The sequence below is a fragment of the Pseudozyma flocculosa genome, assembly GCF_000417875.1.
Source record: "Pseudozyma flocculosa PF-1 unplaced genomic scaffold scaffold00001, whole genome shotgun sequence".
Classification (NCBI taxonomy): domain Eukaryota; kingdom Fungi; phylum Basidiomycota; class Ustilaginomycetes; order Ustilaginales; family Ustilaginaceae; genus Pseudozyma; species Pseudozyma flocculosa.
This window is the reverse complement of record NW_006920869.1, coordinates 1,809,098-1,832,013: the sequence shown is the minus strand read 5'-3', so window position 1 is coordinate 1,832,013 and position 22,916 is coordinate 1,809,098. Positions and strand designations below refer to the sequence as shown.

Below are 22,916 nucleotides of genomic sequence, written 5' to 3'. Positions count from 1 at the left end.
GCCTTCCTGCTGCGCCCGTCGCGACGGTCGATGTTGTACCCGTTCTACCCTTCGCCTTCGTCTCTCCCTGTACTATCGTAACGCCTATCTCGCATCGTATGCTGCTTCCACCATCTTTCACGCCAAGATCGAGTCCCCAAGTCGCTTCAGCCGCGTTGAACCCTGGGGACGTCCAGCAAAAACAACGACACTTTCTCCATGGAGGCGGGGAAAAAGATTGCATTGACGGGGACTCGAACCCCGGTCGAGTCGAATCGGTTCTCATCTGGGAACAGATGATGAGTGGCAACGACTCATGATACCCCTACACTATCAATGCTTCCATGGAAAGGGGCGCAAAAACGTAGGATTATCAAAGCACAGCCAGCGATTGGCTTGACGCTGATGGGTCGCTGACAGCCTGCGCCAAATTTTTTGGAAGCCCCCGTCGCGGGTCAGGACCGGGTGGCTGGCGTTGGAGCTGGAATTTTTCCACCCGATCCGGGGCCTCTCCACTCCGCCGACCGCTCTCCACCATCTCGTTGATCACCCCGAGGACGTCTTAGCCACACGACACCCACACCTCACCTCACCCCTTGATTGACAGACTCCAGGATGGCACGGTCAAAGCGCGCCGACTCGGTCGAGTCATCGTCGTCGTCGTCATCGAGCAGCAGCAGCAGTAGCGCCAGTTCGTCCTCCGCTTCTGCGTCTAGCTCCGGATCCTCGTCTTCTGCATCGACAAAGAAGCGGTCGAGCAAGAACGAGAAGTATGTGTGAGTATCCATGTGCTGTCCTCTCGCGAACGAAGGGCGGGAGGGTGCGTGCTCAGGACTGCGTGCTCAGGACGAGGCTGACCAGGCAGTCGTCTCCATTCGTATCCCCTGGGGCTGGGAACAGGTTCAAGCCGCCGTACGGCTTCAAGCCGGTCGACTTTGGCAGCTCGGCGCTGAGCGAAGAGGCGCTCGCATCGCTGCCGTCGACGCACGAGCTCTGGGCGATCCGCGTCCCCTCGTCCATCCCACCATCCAAGCTCGACGGTCTCGTCATCAAGGTGCCACCACCACCGCCTTCCAAAAAGTCATCCACCACAGCGGCGACGGGCAGCACGACGGAACCGCTGGCGACGCTGACGCTCCCCGTCACGTCGACACACTCCAACACCTACCACCTCTTCCCGACGGTGCCGCCGTCTGCGACCAAGCCGGAAGAGTCGCAGCTCATCTCGATGGCAGCGACGGGATCCCTCAACCCATCCAACCCGTCGGCATCCAACACGTCGCTCCAGGGCAACGCCAAAAAGGCCACATCGGCCGGCGGTGCCGTCGAGCTCTCGTCCCTCTCGCTCCTCGTCCCCGCCGACGACGCCTCGCAGGGCGGCAGGATGAAGCTCGCCCGCGGCGCCCTCACGCGGCACCTGCACTTTTCCCTCGCCTCGCCCGCCGAGACGGGCATCGGCGCCACGCCCAGGGCAAAGACGGAGGTCAAGCAGACGACGGCCAACAACGAGGTCGGCGCCGTCTCGGTTGCCACGGATACGGGGTTGGAGAAGAAGGATGCGAGTCTGGGCCAGCGCGCCAACCGGCAGCAGCCCTGGGACAGGCTCAAGGGATGCTTGTGAGTCGCGCCTCTGATCGCCCAATCCTCCGGCTTCCGTTCTTCGGGAGATTTCGACTGTGCTGACCGCTGGTTCCTTTGTGCCCACTCGCACCCTCTGCGGGCGCGACAATAGCAAGCCAGCGGGCTCCTACACCTCGTCTTCCTCGGGCGCGACCAAGCGCGAGGCTCCGGGCGCCGACGATGCCACCGCGGCCATGGACGTCGACGATGCATCCCCGCGCAAGGAGAAGAAGCAAAAGAAGGACAAGAAGGAAAAGAAGGACAAGAAAAAGTAGCCTCCTCTCCGGCCAATTGTCCGTCTGTCGTTCCGCCATCCATCTCCCGGCTTCATTTGCTTCCTCGTCGAATCTCGACGATCTACGACCGCCACTCTACATCACCCCACGCCTTTGCCACATCCCTGCCTTCATCTCGCGGCCCCGACACGCGGCAGGCCGCGCTCGCTGCAGACGGGGTACGAAAGCGAGGTATCATTTCAAAGGCATCTGGGCGGGAAGGCGAGTGCAGAGACAGAGCAAGGAGATGCAGGATATACTCACACGAAGCCCCTCCCGCGGCGGCTCAGGACCGCGATGATCCGTAGATCCACCAACTCAGGTCGCCGCCGCCCTCTCCTCCGCCGCGGCTGAGCCACCAAGCCGTGATGGCGCCGAGGACGACGACCTCGACGGCTCCGCCGATCAGGTTGCCGCCGCCGAGCAGGATGATGGCCGTCCAGAGGTAGCCCACCGCCCTGTCGAGGAGGAAGCCGATCAGGGAGAGGATGTAGCGGTGCGGCGCCGATAGTGGCGGGTAGGGGTTGTGCGAGGAGAGCAGGGGCGGCGCGTTGCCCGCCTTGCCATTCGGCCTAGGGAGCTGCAGCAGAGTCGTCACGGGCTTGTGGTCCGAGTGCTGGCAGTGCGACGCCGAGACACGAGGAGGGGTCGGAACAACGACGTCAGCTTTCGAGTCGAGCCCTGTTTCCTGCGCCCGCACTAGCCACGGTACTCACCGTCATCTCCATGACGCTTCGGAAGAGCTCGACCTCGACTCCCTGCTTGTCGTAGGTCGCCGCCGCATCGCTCGAGGGTCCAGCCGCGGCCGCCGACGCCCAGAGCACGCGATCCGTCCAGCCGGGGATCCGCTTCGTGCTCAGCTCCTGTCCTGGCGCCGATGCCGCCGCCGCCGCCGCCGCTGCCGCCTTTCCGGCCTTCTTCTGCTTCTTGGACGGGGTGCCTTCGCCGTCTCGCACGACCTTGTACTTGTACGTGGGTGGCACGTTCATCTCTGCGATGCTGACCTCTGTCAGGGCATGGAAGGCTTTGGCAGACGAGGCGAGGCGCTGCTGCGTCAGCTGGTCGTGCGGCTGCAGCGATGCCCAATCCTTGGAATCGAGCAGCGACGCCAAGCGTTGCTTTGTGAGCGGTTGGGCCGACGAAGCGCCCGGGACCGACGTGGGCCCGAGGGCGATGCGGTGGTTGAGGTCGCCAAAGACGAAGAGGTGGGTGGAGTCGTAGAGGGTGTAGGAGCGGGTGTCGAGGGGCCGGGGTGTCCGGTCGATCTTGGCCTTGGACGAGGCCGGGTTGGCGGCGTGGTACTGCTGCTGGAGGGCGTCGAGGTTGGTGGGCGAGGTCTTGACGTTGGCGTCCTGGACTATGGGCAGCCTCGAGACCGAAGAAGGCTCAAAGACGAGACGCTGCACGATCTGCCTCCAGTCGGTGTTTCTGCGCTCGACGTTGTGGTCGTGGGCTGCGAGGTGGGCGGTGACAAAGGTGAGGACCTCGTCTTGGCCGGTGCCATCTGGGCTGGCGACGACGAGGCGGACGCCGACGGCGCCCTTGTTGCCCATCAACCCGCCGAGACCGGTGCCGACGGTGGCCTTTCGGATCTCCTTTACCCTGGAGGCCGCGCTGGCCTTTTTGGGAGCGGCTGCGAAGGGGGGGCGTTCGCGGGCGTAGACAAAGAGGGCGATGCCGACGAGGTCGACGCGGCAGAGGAGGGCGTAGGACTCGGGTCCGCCGCCGAGGTGGGCCTCGGCGTACATGCCATTTCCCGAGACGACGGCCTGGTGCGGGCGTAGGGTCTTGCGGATGTCGAGGTCGGTGTTGTAGAGGGCGAGGCCGGAGGTGGCTGCGAAGCCCGAGTGGAGAGGGACGAGCTCCTGGAAGCCGACTGCGTAAAAGTCGGGTGCCTCGCGCGGGAGGGATGGATGCGACGAGGGCGTGTTTGGGTTGGTGGAGCGGAAGTGGTGGGCGGGGAGGGGTGATGAGGGCTTGGTGGCGGGCGTGCTGGACGAGGCGAGGTTGTCGATGGCAGGCTGGTGTACGGCGGGGACTAGCCAGGGGGTGAGGTCTGGGCGGGTTGCGTCTGCGCCCTGGAGGTTGGCGTTGAACGAGGCAATCTGCACGCGAAGGCCGGTCATGTTGCAGGCGGCTAGGATGGGAGGGTGGGGTTGACTGCGGCAGCAGCGAGGATGGTGGGGATGCGGCGGGCGGGACGAGAGGCCGGCCGAGTGGCAGGCAGGGGTGCGCCGGTGGCCAGCACTGGCCTGGCCAGTGCTGGCCAGGCTGGGCGGCTGGGCGGCTGGGCGGCTGAGTGCTGAGTGCTGAGTGCTGAGTGGTGCGTGCGTCTGAGGTGGTCCCATCCGACCCCGCATCGCCTTGGGGGGGCCTGCAGGCTCGGCATGGGCAGCCGGTTCTGACCCTGGGGTGGGGCACGTGATGTGCCGCACGAAATTCGAGCAGCCACGCCTGGCCTGGCCTGGTCTGGCCTGGCCTGGCCTGCCTCGCGGTGTTGATTTGGATTGGGGGCCGATCCAACGAGGCGCGCGCCGGGTCGTGTTGGTTGGGGGGTCGAGGCCCGGCGGGGGCGCGGGGCGATCCTCTTGTCGCACACCACCAACCAACCATCCGCTCGTCGATACCGCTGGCCCCGCCGACAAGATACCCCTCTCTCTCTCTTCCCCTAATCGCGTCAATACTGTCACCGCCGCCGGCCTGGTCGCAACGCACCGCTCCTCTGCCCCATGTCAGACCCTACCCAACCCCCGCGCCGCTCGGCACGGCCACGCATGTCGCTCAACGGCACCGGCTCCGGCGGCCTCCAGCTCGGCGGATCATCCATGACCACAACCGCAAAGGAACGCACCGCCAACACAAAGGAGAACAACAAGGACGACACCATCCGCAGCGCACGCGAAAAGCTCGCAAAAAAGAAGCGCGCTGCAAGCGTGGGAGGCTCAGAGCTACAGACCCTCCTCAAGGAGACCCACAACCACCTAGCCACAAACGCAGCCACCAGCAGGAGAAACGCACCACGACCAAGAAAGAGCGCCATCCGTGCAGTCCCACAGGTGTTTGAGAGCCCAACCGGCCTCGTACCCAGCCCAAAGTCACGGCAGGGCCTCGCCCTCAAACCCCTCGTCGCATCCCCGCAGAATGACAGGCGCGAGCCACCCAACGCTACCGCCACCACCACCTCCGCCATCGGCCCCGCCATAAGCCAGCCTGCCACCATCGACCTACCAACCGCCGCGGCGACCCGCGATGCCACACAGACTATCGCCGCCTTTGGGCAGCGCGACCCCACCCTCACGCTCAACGACCCGGCCGGCGCACGCGGTTGCGCCACCCAGATCATCCGACCCAAGCGCAGAGTCACCTTCAGCAAGCGCCAGGAAAAGACCGAGTTCGCAAAGGATGAACCCACCCTCAACCTCGGATCCCTGCGCAGAGACGAGCCGGCCACGCCTTCCACCACCCAGGGCTCATCGAGCATGGGCCGCTCCTTTAACCACTCCAACTCGGACAGCGACTCGGACAGCGACCCAGACTCGGACGACAGCGACGACGCCTCGGCAATGATTATGGCCACCACCTCCGACATGATGCTCACCGCCTCGAGCTACGGCAATGCATCCTCGGACATGGACCTCAGCCTCGACGACCCGATCGACAGCCGAGGGCTCGATGGCGACGACGCCACCAAGAGCATGGAGATCACCGTCGCCCATGGTCAGATCCGCAAGCGCAAACTCTCAGGGATGGGCACATCCGACTCGGACTCGGACCTCGACGAGAGCCTCGATGCACCCGGCGATGTCGACCTGACCGTCGATGACATGTCGCACGCCATGGACTTCACCGAGGCCGTGGGCGGCGCACCCCTGCTCAAGCGCAGGCGGAGCAGCGTGGCCCAGCTCGCTGCCGATCGCGCCGTTCTGATGGACAACGAGCAGGCCGACGACATGACCGCATCTCGCGCCGGCGTTACCTTCACGCACGCCGCCTCGGACGAGAGCAGCGCCTCTTTCGATGCCGGCGACGACCAGAGCGCCATGATGGACTTCACCATGCCCATGGGCCTCGTGCGCACTGGCGACGACGACACGCAACGTAGCGTCGGCGGACGCTCGATGGCCACTATGATATCGGATCGGGACAGTGGCGACGAGGACCTAGACATGTCGGTGTCGATGGACGTGACCAGACCAGTCACCACCGTCATCAAGACCAAGGGTGCCGAGGCTGCCAACGATGCAGACCTTCCCCAGATAGGCGACGACAGCGTTCCCCTCGGACGCAACAACCTCGGCGACGACGACAGCGACGATGAGCCTGATCGCCTGGCCGCCGTCGATGCCAGCGCGGACGTGAGCATGCCCATGGAGATGACGCACGCCATGACTGGCTTCATCGAGCAAAAGGACGGCGATTCTTCCAGCGACGACGACGACGGCGAGAGCATGGAGATGGACCAAGACGCCACGATGCAGTCGACGATGCAGATGACGCGGGCCATCGGCAAGATCACTTCGCAGCCATCACCTGCCAAGCACAGCCCCAGCCTCCCGCCACAAGACGACCGCTCTCGCCTCCTGGCCAGGACGCCGTCACAGTCGCCTCGAAAGCCTGCCACTGCGACTGACAACGATTCGTCGTCTAAGATGGCCGGCGCCTCGCCGAGCAAGTTCCGGCAGTCGCTGCGTGGCGGTATCGAGTCGCCCTCGTTGGCTCGGTCGCCCGCACGTCGCGTCGGGGGCACCGTGCCGCCGCCCGGAAGACCGTCGTTGAGCAACGTCTCGATCAGCAGCTTCCGCCAGTCCCTCATCGGAGGCGTCGAGTCGCCAAGCTACGTGCGATCTCCTGCTCGTCGTATCCAAGCGAGTCCGCCAAAAGCCGCCGCAGCCCCTGCGACCGCTTCGATCAGCACCCGCCTTGCGACGCCGACGAAGCCGGCAACGTCCACCCTGCCACTTGGCCTGAGCCTGTCGGCGCGCAAGCGCAGCCCCTCCCCCGAGACCAAGGCGGCGAAACGAGCTGCCATGACGGCCGGCCGCAAGTCGCTCGGATCCAACCTGACCACAGCGTCTTCGCTCTATCGCCCGCAACCCTTCGGGACGAGCAAGGACGCTCGCGCGGCCCGATCCTCGATTGTCGCCGCTGTCCTTCCGGACCACAGCCGCTTCAAGGACGAGTCGTTCGCATCTGCCCCTCCGTCGGACATGGACGAGGTTTCAGACCTCGAGGTGTACGGCGATGAGCTGGACAACAAGGCGGGCGAGTCGAGCTACAGCTTCAACGACGAGGGTGCGCCATTCCACATGCCGCTCAACGCGTTCCTATCGCACGTCGGCGTGCAGTTCCACGAGGATATGAGCGCCAGCCGGCGTCGGCCGGTGCCCGCGCGCGATGGCGACAGCTCGACCGACGGCGAAGCATCCGGGCCCAAGGCGCCCGTCAGCCTGGTCCGACTGGTCAAGGCCGCGTGCGGAGCGGTGCCTCAGCTCGAGGCACTGCGAGACGCCTGCCGCGAGATAAAAGAGCAGGTCGAGGACGGACGCGATCGCCTCGTCGAGATGGAGGCGGCCTTCTACTCGAACCCGCCCGACTTTGTTCGCGAGATCATGGGCCTGTCCAACGACGAAGAGAAAAAGGAGATGGAGGCGCAGTTCAAGCTGCAGAAGCAGGCCGCGAGGGCGCTGGCGGTCAGCGACTACTACGGGTGGAGGATGGACAAGGAGTTCGACGCCGAGATGGTCCAGACGCTGCAGGCGTACCACGGCCGGCTGCAGTGCGACCTGCAGATTGTCGAGGAGAAGAGGGAGGTGCTGGGTCAGAAGCTGCTTCCGCCTCTTCGGACGCGACACCTCGAGCTGCAACGGGAGCTCAATGCCGCGCGGCGGAGGCAGAAGGAGATCGAGGAGTGCGACCAGGATGAGCTCAAGAGCCTCTACGCCAGCATCGAGGAACAACAGTGAGTGCGAGCGACGGCTCAGCTGGTGAGGCCCGTGCTCGTCTTCATGCTTAGCCTCCATCGCTGACCGAGCCGCTCCATCGTCCCCTGTTCCTCTCGCACACCTCCAGCGAGGTGCTCGAAAGCATGCGCGCGAAGCTGGACGAGACGACGCAGTCGCACCAGCGCGTCCTGAAACGGCTGCACGAGAACGAGGAGAAGATGGCCTCTGCGTCCGACATGATCGCCAAGGCGCGCGCCGTCTGCGACCAGATCCAAGGGTGCACGCGCGGCGAGGCACGGCGCCTCCTCGGCGAGATACGCAACCTCGAGAAGCTCCACCTCGTCCGCATCGCTCGCGTCGGCGTAGCTCCGAAGGAGAAGAAGGACGAAGAGCGGAGCGCCATCGAGGTCGTGATGGACGGATGGCTGCTCGTCTCGTTGACGCTCGACCTCGTCAATGCAGGTGCCGTCGAGGCGGTCTCGCTTCAGTCGGTCAGCGAAAAGGGCAGTGCGGCCAGCGAGGTCGACCTCATCCGGCAAGCGGCGGTCGGCATCCTTCGTGCCGAGTTTCAGAAGGAGAAGCCGCAAAATGCCGTGCTGGTACGTTCAGATGGCCCGGTCCCATTCTGCTCGACTTGCCAGCAGTGGCGAACCCACGTCGATTGACATCCATCGTCTTGCACTCCTTCCTCTGTCTTCCGCCGTCGCCGCACCAGATCCTGCGCCGCATCTTCAAGACGCTGATCCGACACCGGCACCTCCAGGCCGAAATCGAGCATCTCCGATGCCGCTTCCCGCTACAACTCGTCGCAACCGGCGGCGATGCGAGCAGCACGGGCGACGAGCGCCATCTCTCGCTGCGAGCCTCTGTGCTGCTGCCGCGGCAGCGGAGCAAGATTGTCATTCAAGCCCGGTCGAACCTCGCCTGCATCGCTTCGGACCAGCCGACTTTTGAGCCCGACCAGGTTCGCGTCGAGACCGTCTATGGACCTGCCGAGTGAGTGTTTCTGCCCCCGCATTCTCCGCGCCGGATTCAACTGAGAAGACCGTGGACAGGCTTGGCTGATACGTCGCCGTTTTGGCCCGCTCTTGGCCCCGGAATGTGCCCTGCTGCAGTGCCCTGGCCATGTCGACCCAGATTCTAGACTGCCTCGCTGCCGATCCGACCATCGGCAGCTTGGGTAGGGCCTGTCTCGAGACGGTCGAGACGTTCGACGTCTAGATGTTCGGCGTGGGCACGTCGCCAACGTCGCTGCTCTTTTTTACCCGCTTCTCCCCACGTCCTCTACCGAGATCCAGACCCAGACCAACTCGCTCCGTCTCTTATCATCTCTTGTACCCTCAGCTACGTCGTCTGCGGACCGACTCGACCTCGACCTCGACTTGTATTTGTTTTTCACCATCTCTCGACGCCCGTCTCTCGCGCATCCCTCTCGAACCATCTGAAGCTCAGACAGGCAGGCGACGGTATGGTCTATGGTTCGTTGAATTCCGTCTCGCACCTTCTCTCATCATCACAACGACGTCGTCAGGCGGCGGGGATCCACGTCCGCTAAACGAGCTTCCAGAGCTCGCCGTCCCTCTGGATGGCGACGGTGCGCTTCTCGTCGAGGCTCTTTCGGCCCGCCTCGAGGATGGCGGCGGTGAGGATCGTGTCGCGGATGGTGGGGAGCGTCTTTTCGAAATCCTCGGCGGTGCGCTGGCCGCGGTTGATGTCGGTGCAGGCGCGCACGAAATTCTCGAGGGAAATGTAGCCGTAGCCGTGCTGTCCTGCAAAGTAGCCCAGACCGTCGGGCGTGTACCGGTTGTAGAAGGGGTTGATGTCCGACGAGACGCCGCCCGTCACCCCGTTGGCGGGGTTCTCGACGACCAGGTTGTAACCGCGTCGTGCCTGGTTCACTCGCAGCTCGCCCTTGGTTCCGACGTAGTCTGCGCGCGGTGGAGAGGGAGGGAGGGTCGAGGCTGTCAGTGATGAAACGAGACGATGACAGCGGCGGGTGCGGGTCCTCTGGGTTGACGGACTCACGGAAACCCTGCTCGCTGTGGACGCCGGCGCCGAGGGGTGCGGCCCAGCTGGCGGTAAAGACGCCCGTGGCGCGCTTCCCCTCTGCGAGCTTGTCGCTGCCTTCGCTCTCGAGGATGCCAAAGTCGACGAGGAGGGTGATGGTGTCCTCGGTGCCGCGCTGGCATCCAAACTGCTCGCCGCTCGCCACGCCCTCGGAGGCCGAGGCCGTGACGCGGAGGGGCACTGCGCGGTTCTGGACGATCCAGAGTGCGATGTCGATGTGGTGCGAGTTGAGGTAGTAGGAGATGTCGCTCTCCTTTCCGATCCACGCCTTGAACGTGTCGAGCTGCGTCTTTGGCTGGCTCATGTAGCTGCTGAAGAACTGGATGTCGCCGAGGTCGGCGCGGGCGCGCTCGCGGCCGTCGGCGTAGGCCGGGTCGAAGCGCTTGTGCATCTCGACCATGCAGAGGACGTCGTTGCGCCGCGCCGTCTCGACGAGGTCGATGTGGTGGGCCAGCGTCTGGGTGGCGGGCTTGGTGACGAGGACGTGGATCTTGCGCTCGAGGGCGTACATGGCGATGGCGTGGTGCGTCGAGTCGGGCGTAAAGATGGTGATGGCGTCGCCCGGCTTGAGCGAGTCAATCGCCTCCTTGTAGGCGTCCGGGTCGCGCTTGCCCTTGGCCGGGTAGCCGATAAAGGTGGTGTCCATGTCGCGGTAGCGGCTCTCGATGTTCTTCTTGAAGTGCTCGCGGATGCCGTCAAACTTGTCGCCGTTGGTGCCCACCATCTTGAAGTCTGGGGCGATGAGGCCGCGGCGGCGTAGGTCAAACATGACGAGGCCGACGACGCCGAGCTTCTTGTCCGAGGGCGACTCCGAGTTGCCGACGAAGCCCGTCGTGTACTCGCCCGTGCCGACGGCGAGGACGGTGGGGAGTCCGGCGGTCTCTGGCATGGTGGGTGGGCTTGGCAGCGTGTAGGTGCGGGGGGCTTGATGGTTTGGGGCGGTGGTGGAATCGAGGGACGAGGAAGACTGCACAGGGTCCAGGGTGAGGTGGCGGCTAAGGAGGAGATAGAAAGGAGAGAGACAGAGAGAGAGAGAGACAGGGAAGGAGGACCTTTGTTGGCCCTTGAACTTGATGGCTTTTGTAGCTGTTTGGATCGAAAGGCGGGGGGAATGGAGGGGGGGCCGGTGGATTGACGAGGTGCAAAGAGCGAGGCAGGCAGGGCGGGCAGGCAGGGTTGGCCCAAGCTTCCAGGTTGATCCCCGCACTCGTACTGCACCGCGCAGCGCTCTGCTTCCCCCCCACGCCTGGCCTGGCCGCGCCTTCCCCCACGTCGAGGGTGCTCCCTCTGTCGCGGTCGCGGCCACGGCCACCGACGGTGCTGGCTGCCTGACGGGCCAAAACCTCGTTGGCCGGCGACCCTGGCTTCCCCACTCGCTCCGCTCTCGGCATACTACCACGACGGCCGCGCCTCGCTGCTTCCCCCCCCATGGCATCGCATCGCATCGCATCGCCCTGACACCGGACAGATAGATCAAGGTCACCCAACATGGCCACCCCGCTCACTCACTTTCATCGCATCATCACTCTACGTCGTGCCCTGCCGGCCGTACCGCATTTCGGCACAGGTCTGCCGAGAGAGAGGATAGAGAGAAGGGCGACCAGCCAGCCGGCCGGCCGATCCGACCGAGAGCCACGCAGATAGAGTCTGGCACGCGCACCTGCTACAGGCGTAGCTACAGGTCGACACTCGGAGCTGAGCCCAACGAGGGGTCCCCACACGCTCATCCTCTTCCCGCCATCGCCCATCGCTGCTGTCACACTCCTCCTCGGAGCGCCCTATGAATCCCCTTCCGTGGCACACCCATCCCGCTGCATGGTCGTGGCGAACCGTAATGACCAGTCGCAGCATCGAAAACACTAACCATCCCAACTAACCTTGGGTCGCGGCCGGCCTGGCCCCCGGCCGAACCAGTCCCCGCACCACGCCCCTTCTCCGGCGACAGACTGACTGCTGCAGCCGCTCGTGCGACAAAGACCAAGTCGCCGACACCGCACTGCCTGATCTCGTCCTCGCCCGTCCCATGGCCATGCGCTTGGCAGCAAGGACATCTCTGTCCGATTCAAAGACAGCGGCGCACCCGTGTCTGGGCTCCCGGATATATGTACAACGTAGTCGGCGTGCGCGCTTGTCGGTGTGGATGCACTTGAGAGGACTCTTCCTCGTCTCATCGAGCCCCCTTGTCCTCGCTGGCGCCGGTGTCGCCCGATTCGCGACCAAGACTTGCAGGACGACGGCCTCTGCGTCCCTTTCGCTTGCTCCTTGACGATCCAACCTACTTTGCGTACCAGCGCATGAATTTGCCAATGATGTGCAACAGCACCACGCTGAAGACGAACGCAATCGAGAGAACCAGGACGACCACGGGGTCACTGGCGAGGGGCGCGGGATCAGGAGAGGGGAGAGAAGGAGAGCGGAAGGAGGCCGTCAGCATCAGAGCGAGCCGAGAAAGATTCGAGTGAGGCAGCCATGTAACGCTCCAGAGTCGTCCGAGCACGCTCGTGGCGATAGGAGCAAGCAGACGTCGTCCCGGCATCGGCTCGGACGGTGCCGGAAGGGGCACTCACACGCTGAGGCCCTTGCTGTCGTCGGTGTAGAGGCGCATCATGGTGCTCGAGCTTCCACCAGCGCCCGCCGCACGAGTGCTGTTGGGCTTGTTGGCGGCCTGCTGCGTCGCCCGTCGTCTGCAGGCCAAGCGTAAGCGTAAGCGCAGCCAGGGATCGAAAGTGCGGACGGGAGGGATGCAAAGAGTCAGTCGAGATGTTCGTCGCTCGATGCTGGGTTCCGGGGTGGGCAAGACGCACCGGACGACGGACGAGTTCTTGCTGGCCAGAGCGGCGAGGTTGGGCTGTGTCCCGCTGGAAGTTGCGTCAGACTGGCAGCGGCGGTGCGCGCGGTTCGTGCACAAGGAGTAGAGAGGGAAGAGGGGAGACGGAGAGGGGAGAGGGAAGAGGGAAGAGGGAAGAAGCGGCGGGTTTCAGTAACGGCTATCCTGTCGCCGAGGATGCAAACGAGCGGATGCGGTGGTCTTGGCGGACGGGAAAGCTCACCATGGTGGGCAGAGGTTCGGTGCGGAAGCGAAAGATGAGGGTGTGCGGGAACGACAGAGATGGTCAGGCTGATGGCGGCGGTGGTGGTAGTGGTGCGGGGTGAGGGTGGCCAGGCGTCGAGAAGCTTTGGAGCAGGCGGGGCCAGGGCGGGCAGCGACGCCAGCGCAGGCCAGCGGGGCCAGGCCAGGCAGCGGCCTCGCCGTCTGCGTGGCTGGCTGGCTCGGTCGGGCCCACGCTGGCCTGGCCGTGTTCCAGGCTGGCCTCCCCGCTCTCCGCTTCCGGCTGCAGCAGGCAGGCAAACTCGGCGTGGCCAGGCTGGCCGGCCCGCCTGCCTCGCTGGCCAACTCGCCGCCCAGTCGTCTGGGCAACAGATTCCGGATCCGAGAGTGTGGATTTTGTCCAATTCCGTCTTCCGGGTCCACGCCGGCTCACCACACTCTCGCACTCGAGACTCCTTCTCGCCAGCCCACCTTTCTCGACAAACCACAATCACCACCTACCCGCACCCTCTGCCTCGTCGTAAGCAACGCGCGACTCTCTCAGCACATTCTGCTCCGCTCCATCGTACACGGGCACCACGATCTCCGTCATACCGACACCGCGCGCACGATGAAGTTGAACAAGCTCAAGGTGCGACCGTCCAAGGACCTCGCCGCCGCACCCTGCGCCGCCGAGTTTGCCACCATGCTCGCGTGCTGGGCGTCTTCCAACGACCTTTCCAACGTCGGACAGTGCCGCGAAAGCGCAAAGGCATTGCAGGTCTGCATGGCTTCCAACGTGAGTTCGTCCCCGTCCCCTCCTTCCCTTGCTTTCCCGTCCCTTGTAAGCGGAATCTCGAATCACACGGTAGCTGAACATCCAAGACTCCCCCTTTTACCCCGCTCGACGTCTGGTGAATACAGAAAGGTAGAAGGGTCACGTCGAAGCCCACTGTCAACTACCACCTCGCCCGTCTCTCCAAGCACCTATGAGCTCCTCTGCACCTCGAGCCCGGCGACGGCTTCGCTGGCCCCTCGCACTCGCGATCTCCAGTCAAGACGGCTCTTCATCGCCCGCCTCACCTCCCCCGACTCCATCTCCGTGGCCGGCACTCGTCGTCGACCTTGTACACTAGCACCTGCCGGTTTCAACCCAACCCGGGGCCCGACTGGCCCAACATGCATCGTCATCCTTCTCACCGACTCACTGAACCGCTTCCTGCACCGCGAAGTCGCACAGAAGAATCGGCGACTATGGATCGCACGGCCTCTCGCCATCCTAACAAACGATCATAATGTCCATTCATCCCGCACCTCAGCGCCGCGGGCGTCGTCCGTCCATCATCGCCCGCGCGCGGGATTGCGATCCGAAAGCGAGGCGCGTGCCTACATGAGCAGCTGCACAAAGTTGCTCGGGAACGTGTTGGCGCCCGGCCTCCGTCTCGCCTCGTCGAGCAGCTCGCCCTGCCACCACCCGTCGGCCTCGGTGTGCGTCACTGCGATAATGTCGCCCGCCGTAAAGGAAAACTCCTCCTCCATCGTCGCCGTGTAGTCGTACAGCGCTTTCACTGCGCGCAGCCAGGTCCGTCGGTCGGCGGACGAGAGAGGGGGGTTTGAGGGTCAGTGACACATCAGCCCAGATGCTCTCACGGCGGGTACCAGCTCAGAGAAGGCAGATCCAATTCGGCACTCACCGTAGAAGAGGATGGGTCGCCCGCTGTCGCTGAACTGTCCAGTCGGCGGGTGCGGCTGCCCCTGCAGCTGGCCCGGCATGGCAGGTCCTCCACTCTGTCCGGCAGGAGGCTGCTGCTGCAGCTGTGCCGGCTGCACGGCTTGCTGGTGAGGCTGCTGCTGGTGGTGTTGCTGCTGCTGCGCCGGAGGAGCGTACTGCGCCGCTTGGTGGGGAGGCTGCTGCTGCAATTGCATGGGCGCAGGACTCTGGGACCTCATGTTGCCGGCGCCCGCGACGCTCCACGTCGACTGCTGCTGCAGGTGCTGCGACTGCTGCTGCTGCTGCGGTGGCGGCGGTTGCTGCTGGTACACGCTGGCATTGGTCGGCTGCTGCACGTGCCCGCTGGGCGCCGGCGATCCGACGGGAAGGCCATGCTGCTGCTGATATTGGTGCATGTAGGCGGCGGCAGGGGTCTCCTGCTGCTGCTGCGGCGGTGGCGGCTGCTGCGGCTGCTGCTGTACGGGAGGCTGCTGGCCGTAGTAGGCAGATGGCTGCTGCTGGTGGGGCGGCTGCACCATCGAAGGTGCCGGACTCGCCATGCCGGCGTGAGGGTTGGCCCCGTACTGCGGCTGCGCGAGGTGCGCCGGCAGGCTCTGGCTGGCGGCGGGATGGTGTCCGTGGGCCTGCTGCGCGTACGGCGCAGGACTGGCATGACCGCCGCCATAAGTGCGAGGGTCGGTGGGGGCCTGGTGATGCTGCGGTGCACCAGGCTGACCATAGTAGGAGCCCTGCTGCGATGGATGAACCGTTGGCGGCTGCACCGACTGCGAGGCGTACGACTGGTGCGTCGAGGGGACCGAGCCGGCGTACGGCGGGTACTGTCCCTGTACCGACGGCGCGCGCTGGGGCGGCACGCCGCCAGCGTATGGCTGCTGGTGCATCGAGGGCTGCGACTGGTGGTAGCCAGACTGCGCGATGCCGCCGCCGCCCGCTGCCGATGGCGGCCTCTGGGGCTGCTGCATCTGGCTCGAAGGAGCCTGGACCGGAGGCACGCTGCCGGAACGGCGGATGAACTCTTCGGCCATCTGGTCGTGAGTGACTGAGCCGGTGGCGTCGAGCGAGATGCCAAGCGGCGTGGTGCTGCGTGGCGGCGGAGCAGTCGTCTTGCGACGAGGGTCTTCGGCAGCTGGATGCTGCGGCTGCTGCTGCTGCTGTTGACGAGCATAGGGCTGGGGGCTCGGGCTCCGGCCACGCGCGCCCACGCCGGCAAAGCCTTGCTCGGCCTTAACGGGGCTTTTGGGATGGCTCTGCGGAGCACTAGGCGAGGGTCGCATGCTCATGCGGGATGCGGTCGAGTTCTGCCTGGACAGCGACTTTCGCTCGCCGGGGAACGACTGGCCGTACTGGCCAACAACGTCTTCGACCGGGAGCGGCGATGCAGCGCGGGCCGGCGCCTGCATAAAGGCCGCCGAAGGCGAGCGGGCCCGCTGCGGGAAGCCCTGCGACACTGAGGGCGACGGGGCGCGCTGGATCGGAGGCTGCGATGGCTGCTGAGGCTGGTACTGCGGCTGTCCGACGTTGTAGTGCTGGCCGGGCTGGGGCGTAGCAGCCTGATGTTGCTGCTGCTGCTGCTGCGGCGGCGGCGGAGGGTGGTAGGAGCCCGAATGCCTCGCGGCGTGCGGGTTAGGGCTCTGAGGGCCCGGACTCCTTCCACCAGGCCGCATTCTCAGGCTAGCGAGCGCCTTGGCGATCGGGTCCTCGTCGTCGCCCACACCCGAGCCGGCAGACTCGCTGGCCGGGATGCTGGGCTTGCTCGATGACTGCGCCGACGCGCCGCCTGCCACTGGAGCCTGCGCGGCATCGCCCAGGGGCTTGGGTGGCGGCTGAGTGCGGGACGACTGCGACAGCGACGACGTTCGCGCGAGGAAGTTGCGGGCTGACATGCGCCTCTCGTGCGAGGGCGACGATCGCATCTCTGAGTTCTTTCCCGGGCCGGACGCACCCGCCTCCGAGGGAGGCGCGGGATGACCATGTCCAGCAGCGCTCATTCCGGGAAGAGCAACAGAGCCCGGCGGTGGCCGATATGGTGAGCCAGGCGCATGGCCGTTCTGATTACCATTCTGTTGGTGTACCACCGCAGCAGGCTGACTGCCGTAGCCGCCGTTGGCATCGCCGTCGGCGGGAGGGGCGGGAGTCGGCTTGGTCGAAGGAGACAGGCTGTGCATCGTGTGCTCTACAGCCGCGGAAGCAGGCGCATGGGCTGGGGCTGGAGCCTGTGCGGGCGCGGGCGCGGGTGCGGGCGCTGGAGCTGGGGCTGGGGCTTGGGCGGGAGACGAGATCGGCAGCTGAACGGGCCGGGTCGTGTTGCGCTGGAACTTGGCCGTGTGGAACGAGGGCCGCGCGGGCGGCGGCTGACCCTTTGCATAGTTGATGTACTCGGGCGGTGCCGGGATGAGGGAGCCGGTGCCGCAGTGCTGGATGTAGAACTGGATGTCGCGAGGCGTCTCGACCGTCTCGAGCGAGACACGGACCCGTTCGCAGGACTCGTCGTCGGCGACGCACACGGCCGAGACGGCGTTGGCATAATTCCAAAGGTTGGACTTGATGAAGTCGATGCGCTCCTCCTCGAGGTCCTGGCACTGGTCGAGATAGGCCTTCCATTCGGCATTCCACTTGATGGTGGTGTCCTTGAGGGCGCGCACGAAGTTCTGGTAATCCTTGTCGTTCTGGGCCACGGTGGCCTGCGCCTTGTCGAGCTTGTAGGCCACCTTGTCGAGGTCCCTGCCCTGCACCAGGCTGCTCTGCGCCGTGTAGCCGTTGATTTTGATGCAGTCCTGCTCGTACCTCTCGCGGGACTTGTGGACGTACTGCTCCTGGGTCTGCTTGTTCTTGTGCAGCTTGTCGATGCTGGCCTGGGACGCCTTGCGGGCGTTGAGGGAGCGGCCGAGGAAGTCGTGGACGTTGCCCTCGAGGTCCTTGCGCACCATGTTGGCGAGGTCGAGGTGGGTGCGCGACGTGGCGTCGAGCTCGGCCCTCACGGTGTCGAGGGCGGCGCGGAGCGCTCCGGTCTCGTCTCTGCCGAGCGCCTGCTTGGAGAGCTTTGCCAGTCGCTTCGAGTAGTCGGCCTCGATATCGGCGCGCTCCTTGTAGACGGCGCGCAGGTCCTCCAAGGTGCGCTGTGCGCCCTTCATGCGCGCCTGTATGACTTCGTAGCCAGCATCGTTGGAGCCCCAGAAGGCATTGCAGAAGGCGGTGGTCTCGCTGAGCTCGCGGCGGATGTACTCGTCCTCTGCCGCGATCCTGCGGCCTGCCTCGCCGCCATCTGGGCCCATGGAGTCGCTGGCGCGCTCCCTACGGGAGCTGGAGCTGTGTCCCGACCGGTTGGAGCTTTCCGAGGGTGTGCGGCGCTCCGAGGGCATGGTCGTGTTCTGGCAAGGGACAGGTGCGGGTGTGGAGAGGGCGTGGATCGGTCCTGGGCCCAGGAGCGGGCGAGGCCGGGTGCGGTGGCAGCAGTGGCGCTCGCTCTGTGGCGAGATATCCAGAGCGGGGGGAAAGGTGGGCTTGCCTGGGCCTTTGCGGCGGTGAGCGGCTCGTAGAGAAAAGTGACGTAGTGGTGCGGTGCGAAGGCGACGCTGGGGTTATGGTGGTATCGAGCGTGGTCGTGATAAGCACGTGCGTCTATGATAGGGGAGGAATTCGTGATGCGTTGCGTCGCGGAGCTGAGCGGCGGGAGACGACGACTGGCTCCGGTCGCGAGCAGAGGGGATGATGGTGAGGAGGAGGGTCTGGTTGGCTGGCTCGAGGGAGCTGGGAGCGGGTGAGGCGGTGTTGGTCGTCGGTCGGTCAGTGGCCTGCCAGAAAACACACAGGCGGCCGCCGCTGCCTGGCCTGGCCTGGCCTGGCCTGGCCTGGCCTGACCCGCCTGGCAGCCTGCTGTCTGTGCGCGTCACTCAAAGCAACCCCATGCCGGCAGCCGTTGGCCGCCCGCTTTGGCCTTGGCCTTGTGCCCGATTGATGGAAATTCGATGTGCGCCTGGATCGATTTGTGAGTTTCATCCCGATCGGAATTGGAAATCGGGCCAAGCCAGCCCTTGCCCCGCCTGGCTTGGTCTGCAGGAGAAGCAGGCAGGGAGGGAGCTTTGCTTGCCTCTTGCAGCAGCCCAGTGCCACGTGGTGCTGAGCATCGGCCTGGGCCTCAAACAGGCAGGCGGCACCCGACTTTGCTCGCTGCTGGGGCCCGCCTCGGATGCATGGCCTGGCCCTGGCTTCGAACGGTCCCAAGCACGCCTTTTGGCTTTATTTTCCACCAGACCGGCGGCAAACGTCCTTTGTGCCTTTGAGCAAGCAAGCTAAGCTAGCAAGCTAAGCTGCTGATCCCAAAGCCGCTGGCCGAGGCTGCCTGGCAGCGACGGCCTTGCTTCCCATCACGACCAGCAGCCGCGTGGCGCCAGGCTTCTCCTCGCGCCCGTCTGACTCGACGCCCTGCTCTGCTGTCGTCGGCCCATTGTGCTGCACATGATTTCCTCGACCCCTCCTCGACCCCACACCTCTATCTATCCTGACATTGAGGCGCAGAGGCAGGCTGGACCTGTTTATCAAATTCGGTTTGCCATCGGCCCAGACGGTCGGTCTTGCCTCGCGCGCTGTCCTCGCCCCAATGTACGCGCAACCATCTTTGCGCGTGCTGACTTGCCGGCATCTGATCTTGGAAGAAAAGTCATGTCCGCTTGTCGGCGGCCCACCCCGCCTGTCTGGTCGGCAGTCAGAGAAGCCGCCTGGTCCTGCCTCGTCCCTGATCCCTGGCTCGGCAATCCATCCTGAAACCGCCATCCACGAGCAGCAGCAGCAACTTTGAGGGCGAAGAGCTCGGCCTCAGCCTCCTCAGGGATCCGCGGCTCTTGGCGGCCTCGCCATCAGACAAACTTGTTCATCCCCTCTCTTGCTCTCCATCCTTGCCATCCAGCGACCACCATCCGCATCCCTTCTCCTCGTCGCGCCCTGCTCGCCGCCCCCATCATGGCATCCGATGGCGCCACCGTGTCGGAGCGCAGGCTGCTGCTGCGCATCGACCTGCTCCTCATGCCCATCATGACCATCGCCTACGGCCTCCAGTTCTACGACAAGGCCATCCTCTCGTCGGCCTCAATCTTTGGCATCCTCGCCGACCTCGACCTCTCAGTCACCCACGGCACGCCCCCAACCACGTCGCTCCAGCGCTACTCGACCGCCACCTCGGCCTTCTACTGGGGCTACCTCGTCGCCGCGCTGCCCATGGCCCTCCTCGTCCAGCGCTACCGCGCCAACTGGTTCCTCGGCCTCGCCGTCGTGCTGTGGGGCATCATCGTCATCCTCACCCCCGCCATCACCTCATGGAGGGGCCTCGTCGCACAGCGCTTCTTCCTCGGCGCCGTCGAGTCGGCTGTCAGCCCCGGCTTTGTCCGCATCACGCGCTCCTGGTACAAGCGCTCCGAACAGCCCCTCCGCCTCGGCATCTGGTACTCGGCCACCGGTCTCTTTTCCATCTTCTCCGGCCTCGTCAACTACGGCTGGGGCAAGCTCGGCTCCCAGCCCGGCGCAGCGCTGCGCCCTTGGAAGTACATGTTCCTCTTTGCAGGCGCCCTGACAATCGCATTTGGCCTCATCCTCCTCGCCCTCCTGCCGGCATCGCCTACCCAGGACGCCATCATCAGGGTCAGGGGCTACAACTACTTTGACGCCGCCAGCAAGAGGCTCGCCAGCACTCGCCTGCGCGACAGCCTCACCGGCGTGGCTAGCGACGGCGACGACGGCAGCAGCCTTGGCGGCTACGTCACCCGGCCCGCCGCCGGCGGCAGCACCGATTCGGTCAACCACAACCACAAGCAGCAGCAGCAGCAGCAGCAGGCCGACGGCAGCGTTCTCGCCGACACCAAGGGCGCGCTGCGATCCTTTGACGACGAAGACGTCGAGTCCACTGCCGACGGGTCGGCGGGCGAGCAGAGCCGCTGGCAGCTGTACCAGGTCAAGGAGGCGTTGCTCGACTACAAGATCTGGATCTTCTTCCTTCAGGCCATTGCAATCTACATCTGCAACGGCGGCGTCACGGGCTTCGGCGCCTACATCATCAAGACGTTTGGCTACAGCTCGCTGCGCTCCATCATCCTCCAGACGCCGGGAGGCGCGACGACGGCCGTGTCGATCTACATCTCGACGTTCATCGTGCTCAAGACGAAGAACACGCGCTCGCTGCTCCTCTGCCTCACCTGCCTGCCCGTCATGGCCGGCGCGGCCATGATCTGGAAGGGCGACTGGACAAACCGAGCGGTCCCGCTGGCGGGCTACTACCTGCTGCCCATCTTTGGCGCGCCGTTCGTGCTGATGCTCTCGCTCTCGACGGCCAACATCGCCGGGTCGACCAAGCTGTCGATTGCGAGCGCCATGATCTTTATCGGGTACAACGTCGGCAACATCGTGGCGCCGTACCTCACAAAGGCCGAGCAGAAGGCGATCCACTACCGCGACACGTTTGTCGCCATCATCACGTGCATGGCCATCACCATCGCCCTCACCGTCCTCCTCGATGTCGGGATGTGGTACCAGAACCGGACGAGGGATCGAGCTGCCGCCTCGTCGACCGCGACGGGCAGGGTCGGTGACGGCGAGACCGAGCAGCAGGTCAGGATCAGGGCTGTCAAGGAGGACTGGACAGACTGGGAGAACCCACACTTCCGCTACGTCTTCTAGACGAGGTCGCGGCAGCATGGCAAGACAGGTGGGGGTGGTCCTTTAAAGGAAACAAAATAGAATAAATAAATTGGGCGGAGCCCAGGTCATCGCCGTACAGTTGGATCGATTAGGTTGTAAAGCTGGTCAAGTCTTCGTGATAACAGGAAGGAGACGGGCCGAGTGCCCGTACACTACCAGCGTGCTCAGATTAAAGATCCGGGGCAAGAGCCGGTCGATGGGCTCTTTGTGGATTGGTCGCGTCGTCACGTCGCCAGACCCCAGCCGACTAGTAGATGCACCTGATGAAGCCGTTGGGCGTGGGCGCCCGAGTGTGGGTGACCTGCAGATCGAACGCAGCGTTGCGACGCAAACGAGGCGGGCGGCGTCGTCAGGTGTTTGCCATGGAGCTGCAGCTCAATGTGGAGCCAGGAACGACCATGGGACTTCGACTCACAGCGCCGCAGAATTCTCCTCCCGAGTCGTAGATGACACGGTCAGGGCCCGGATTTCCGCCCGTGTAGCCCCCAGCGGTCAGGACGAGGGGGTACTCATAGTAGGGGGGGCCTGAGCAGTAGGCGCTGAAATTGAAACCTAGTGCGCAAGAGGAGGGACGGCCGAGATACGCGTCAGCTTTCAAGGGAGGACAAGAGAGCGGATCGAGTCGAAGGAGCTTAGGCGCGACGCATCTCACCCTCGTAGTTCTTGAACTTCTTCGGGTAGCCCCGAATAGGATTGAACTGCGCAATCTGGGCGAGCGAGATGGCATCTTGCACGTCGGTGTCTGCGTACTCGTTCGTGCCGCACTTGAGGGTACTAGGGGGCGGCGACCTGGTGGGATTGGGGAAGACGTAAAGGGGGGGGCCGGCGGGAGCAGCGACAGCAAGGGCCGGGAACAGAGCAAAGAGGGCGAGCCCGTACTGCATCGTGTCAGGAGATGGAGGGGTAGGCTTAGGGAGATGGGAAGCAAGGTCAAGGTCGAGGATGGGTGTCGAGTCAGTGAGACTGTTGGGCGATGTCGAAACGGGCTCGAGGGCCATGATGAGCCTCGCTCTTATAGATGTTGGCCACACTGACGCCGGGATTGTTTGACCCACATTTTCGTGGCTGAGGCAGACGAACGACTTCTTGATCTCGCCCACCCACCTGCTCGCCTCCTGCCGCCCGCTTCCTGTCCGCGTGCTTCCTATCCGCCCGCCTCCCACATATCTTCCCGCCTGTCGATTGTTCGCTTTCCGAAGTCGGTCTGAAAGTGGGCAGACCACATTGCACACTCCTCATCCGCCCTGATCGATGCCGTCCGACTACAATGCAGCGTTCCAGGAGCGACCTCGAGGCCGACACGGCAAGCCATCCAGACTATAACGGGGATGCAACGTTGACAAGAAGGACTGTGAGGACAGGGGGTCGAGGCGGTGGCACCCCGGTGCAAGGCCGACACGATGCCGACGGTGGGAGACGTGCTCGGGCGAGTGCACGATGGCGGATTCGTGGCATCGATCGTCGCATGGTTGTGGGAAGGTCACGATCAACGATGAACATTCAATGGTCACCATTGTTGCCTTGTCCTCACCTCACCGTACAAGGTTGGGCCCAGGAACGCGTCTACAGACCGACCTCTGACCGGCCGT

At 64.7% G+C, this 22,916-nt stretch overlaps 9 protein-coding genes across 9 annotated transcripts; 4 read left to right on the top strand and 5 right to left on the bottom strand.

Annotated features, from left to right (window-relative positions):
• Positions 1-594: 594 nt before the first annotated feature.
• PFL1_00630 (uncharacterized protein) lies at positions 595-1,874 on the top strand (the record flags this gene model as incomplete). Its single annotated transcript, XM_007878123.1, has 3 exons — positions 595-755; positions 880-1,596; positions 1,712-1,874. The coding sequence occupies 3 exons, from the start codon at positions 595-597 to the stop codon at positions 1,872-1,874; spliced, it is 1,041 nt and encodes a 346-aa protein (XP_007876314.1).
• Positions 1,875-2,160: 286 nt separating this feature from the next.
• Positions 2,161-4,000, bottom strand: PFL1_00629 (uncharacterized protein; the record flags this gene model as incomplete). The annotated part of the gene is made up of 2 exons (XM_007878122.1): positions 2,161-2,490; positions 2,591-4,000. The coding sequence occupies 2 exons, from the start codon at positions 3,998-4,000 to the stop codon at positions 2,161-2,163; spliced, it is 1,740 nt and encodes a 579-aa protein (XP_007876313.1).
• A 603-nt stretch (positions 4,001-4,603) lies between these two features.
• On the top strand, positions 4,604-9,037 carry PFL1_00628 (uncharacterized protein; the record flags this gene model as incomplete). Its single annotated transcript, XM_007878121.1, has 4 exons — positions 4,604-7,833; positions 7,944-8,415; positions 8,532-8,812; positions 8,932-9,037. 4 exons carry the CDS (start codon positions 4,604-4,606, stop codon positions 9,035-9,037), a joined length of 4,089 nt encoding a protein of 1,362 aa, XP_007876312.1.
• Positions 9,038-9,367: 330 nt separating this feature from the next.
• Positions 9,368-10,772, bottom strand: PFL1_00627 (uncharacterized protein; the record flags this gene model as incomplete). The annotated part of the gene is made up of 2 exons (XM_007878120.1): positions 9,368-9,744; positions 9,842-10,772. The coding sequence occupies 2 exons, from the start codon at positions 10,770-10,772 to the stop codon at positions 9,368-9,370; spliced, it is 1,308 nt and encodes a 435-aa protein (XP_007876311.1).
• A 1,386-nt stretch (positions 10,773-12,158) lies between these two features.
• Positions 12,159-12,936, bottom strand: PFL1_00626 (uncharacterized protein; the record flags this gene model as incomplete). The annotated part of the gene is made up of 4 exons (XM_007878119.1): positions 12,159-12,255; positions 12,451-12,567; positions 12,688-12,758; positions 12,934-12,936. 4 exons carry the CDS (start codon positions 12,934-12,936, stop codon positions 12,159-12,161), a joined length of 288 nt encoding a protein of 95 aa, XP_007876310.1.
• A 606-nt stretch (positions 12,937-13,542) lies between these two features.
• Positions 13,543-13,904, top strand: PFL1_00625 (uncharacterized protein; the record flags this gene model as incomplete). Its single annotated transcript, XM_007878118.1, has 2 exons — positions 13,543-13,710; positions 13,836-13,904. The coding sequence occupies 2 exons, from the start codon at positions 13,543-13,545 to the stop codon at positions 13,902-13,904; spliced, it is 237 nt and encodes a 78-aa protein (XP_007876309.1).
• A 393-nt stretch (positions 13,905-14,297) lies between these two features.
• PFL1_00624 (uncharacterized protein) lies at positions 14,298-18,002 on the bottom strand (the record flags this gene model as incomplete). The annotated part of the gene is made up of 2 exons (XM_007878117.1): positions 14,298-14,479; positions 14,606-18,002. 2 exons carry the CDS (start codon positions 18,000-18,002, stop codon positions 14,298-14,300), a joined length of 3,579 nt encoding a protein of 1,192 aa, XP_007876308.1.
• A 1,597-nt stretch (positions 18,003-19,599) lies between these two features.
• Positions 19,600-21,306, top strand: PFL1_00623 (uncharacterized protein; the record flags this gene model as incomplete). Its single annotated transcript, XM_007878116.1, has 1 exon — positions 19,600-21,306. The coding sequence occupies one exon, from the start codon at positions 19,600-19,602 to the stop codon at positions 21,304-21,306; it is 1,707 nt and encodes a 568-aa protein (XP_007876307.1).
• Positions 21,307-21,574: 268 nt separating this feature from the next.
• On the bottom strand, positions 21,575-22,211 carry PFL1_00622 (uncharacterized protein; the record flags this gene model as incomplete). The annotated part of the gene is made up of 3 exons (XM_007878115.1): positions 21,575-21,628; positions 21,743-21,879; positions 21,980-22,211. 3 exons carry the CDS (start codon positions 22,209-22,211, stop codon positions 21,575-21,577), a joined length of 423 nt encoding a protein of 140 aa, XP_007876306.1.
• Between the last annotated feature and the right edge of the window lie 705 nt (positions 22,212-22,916).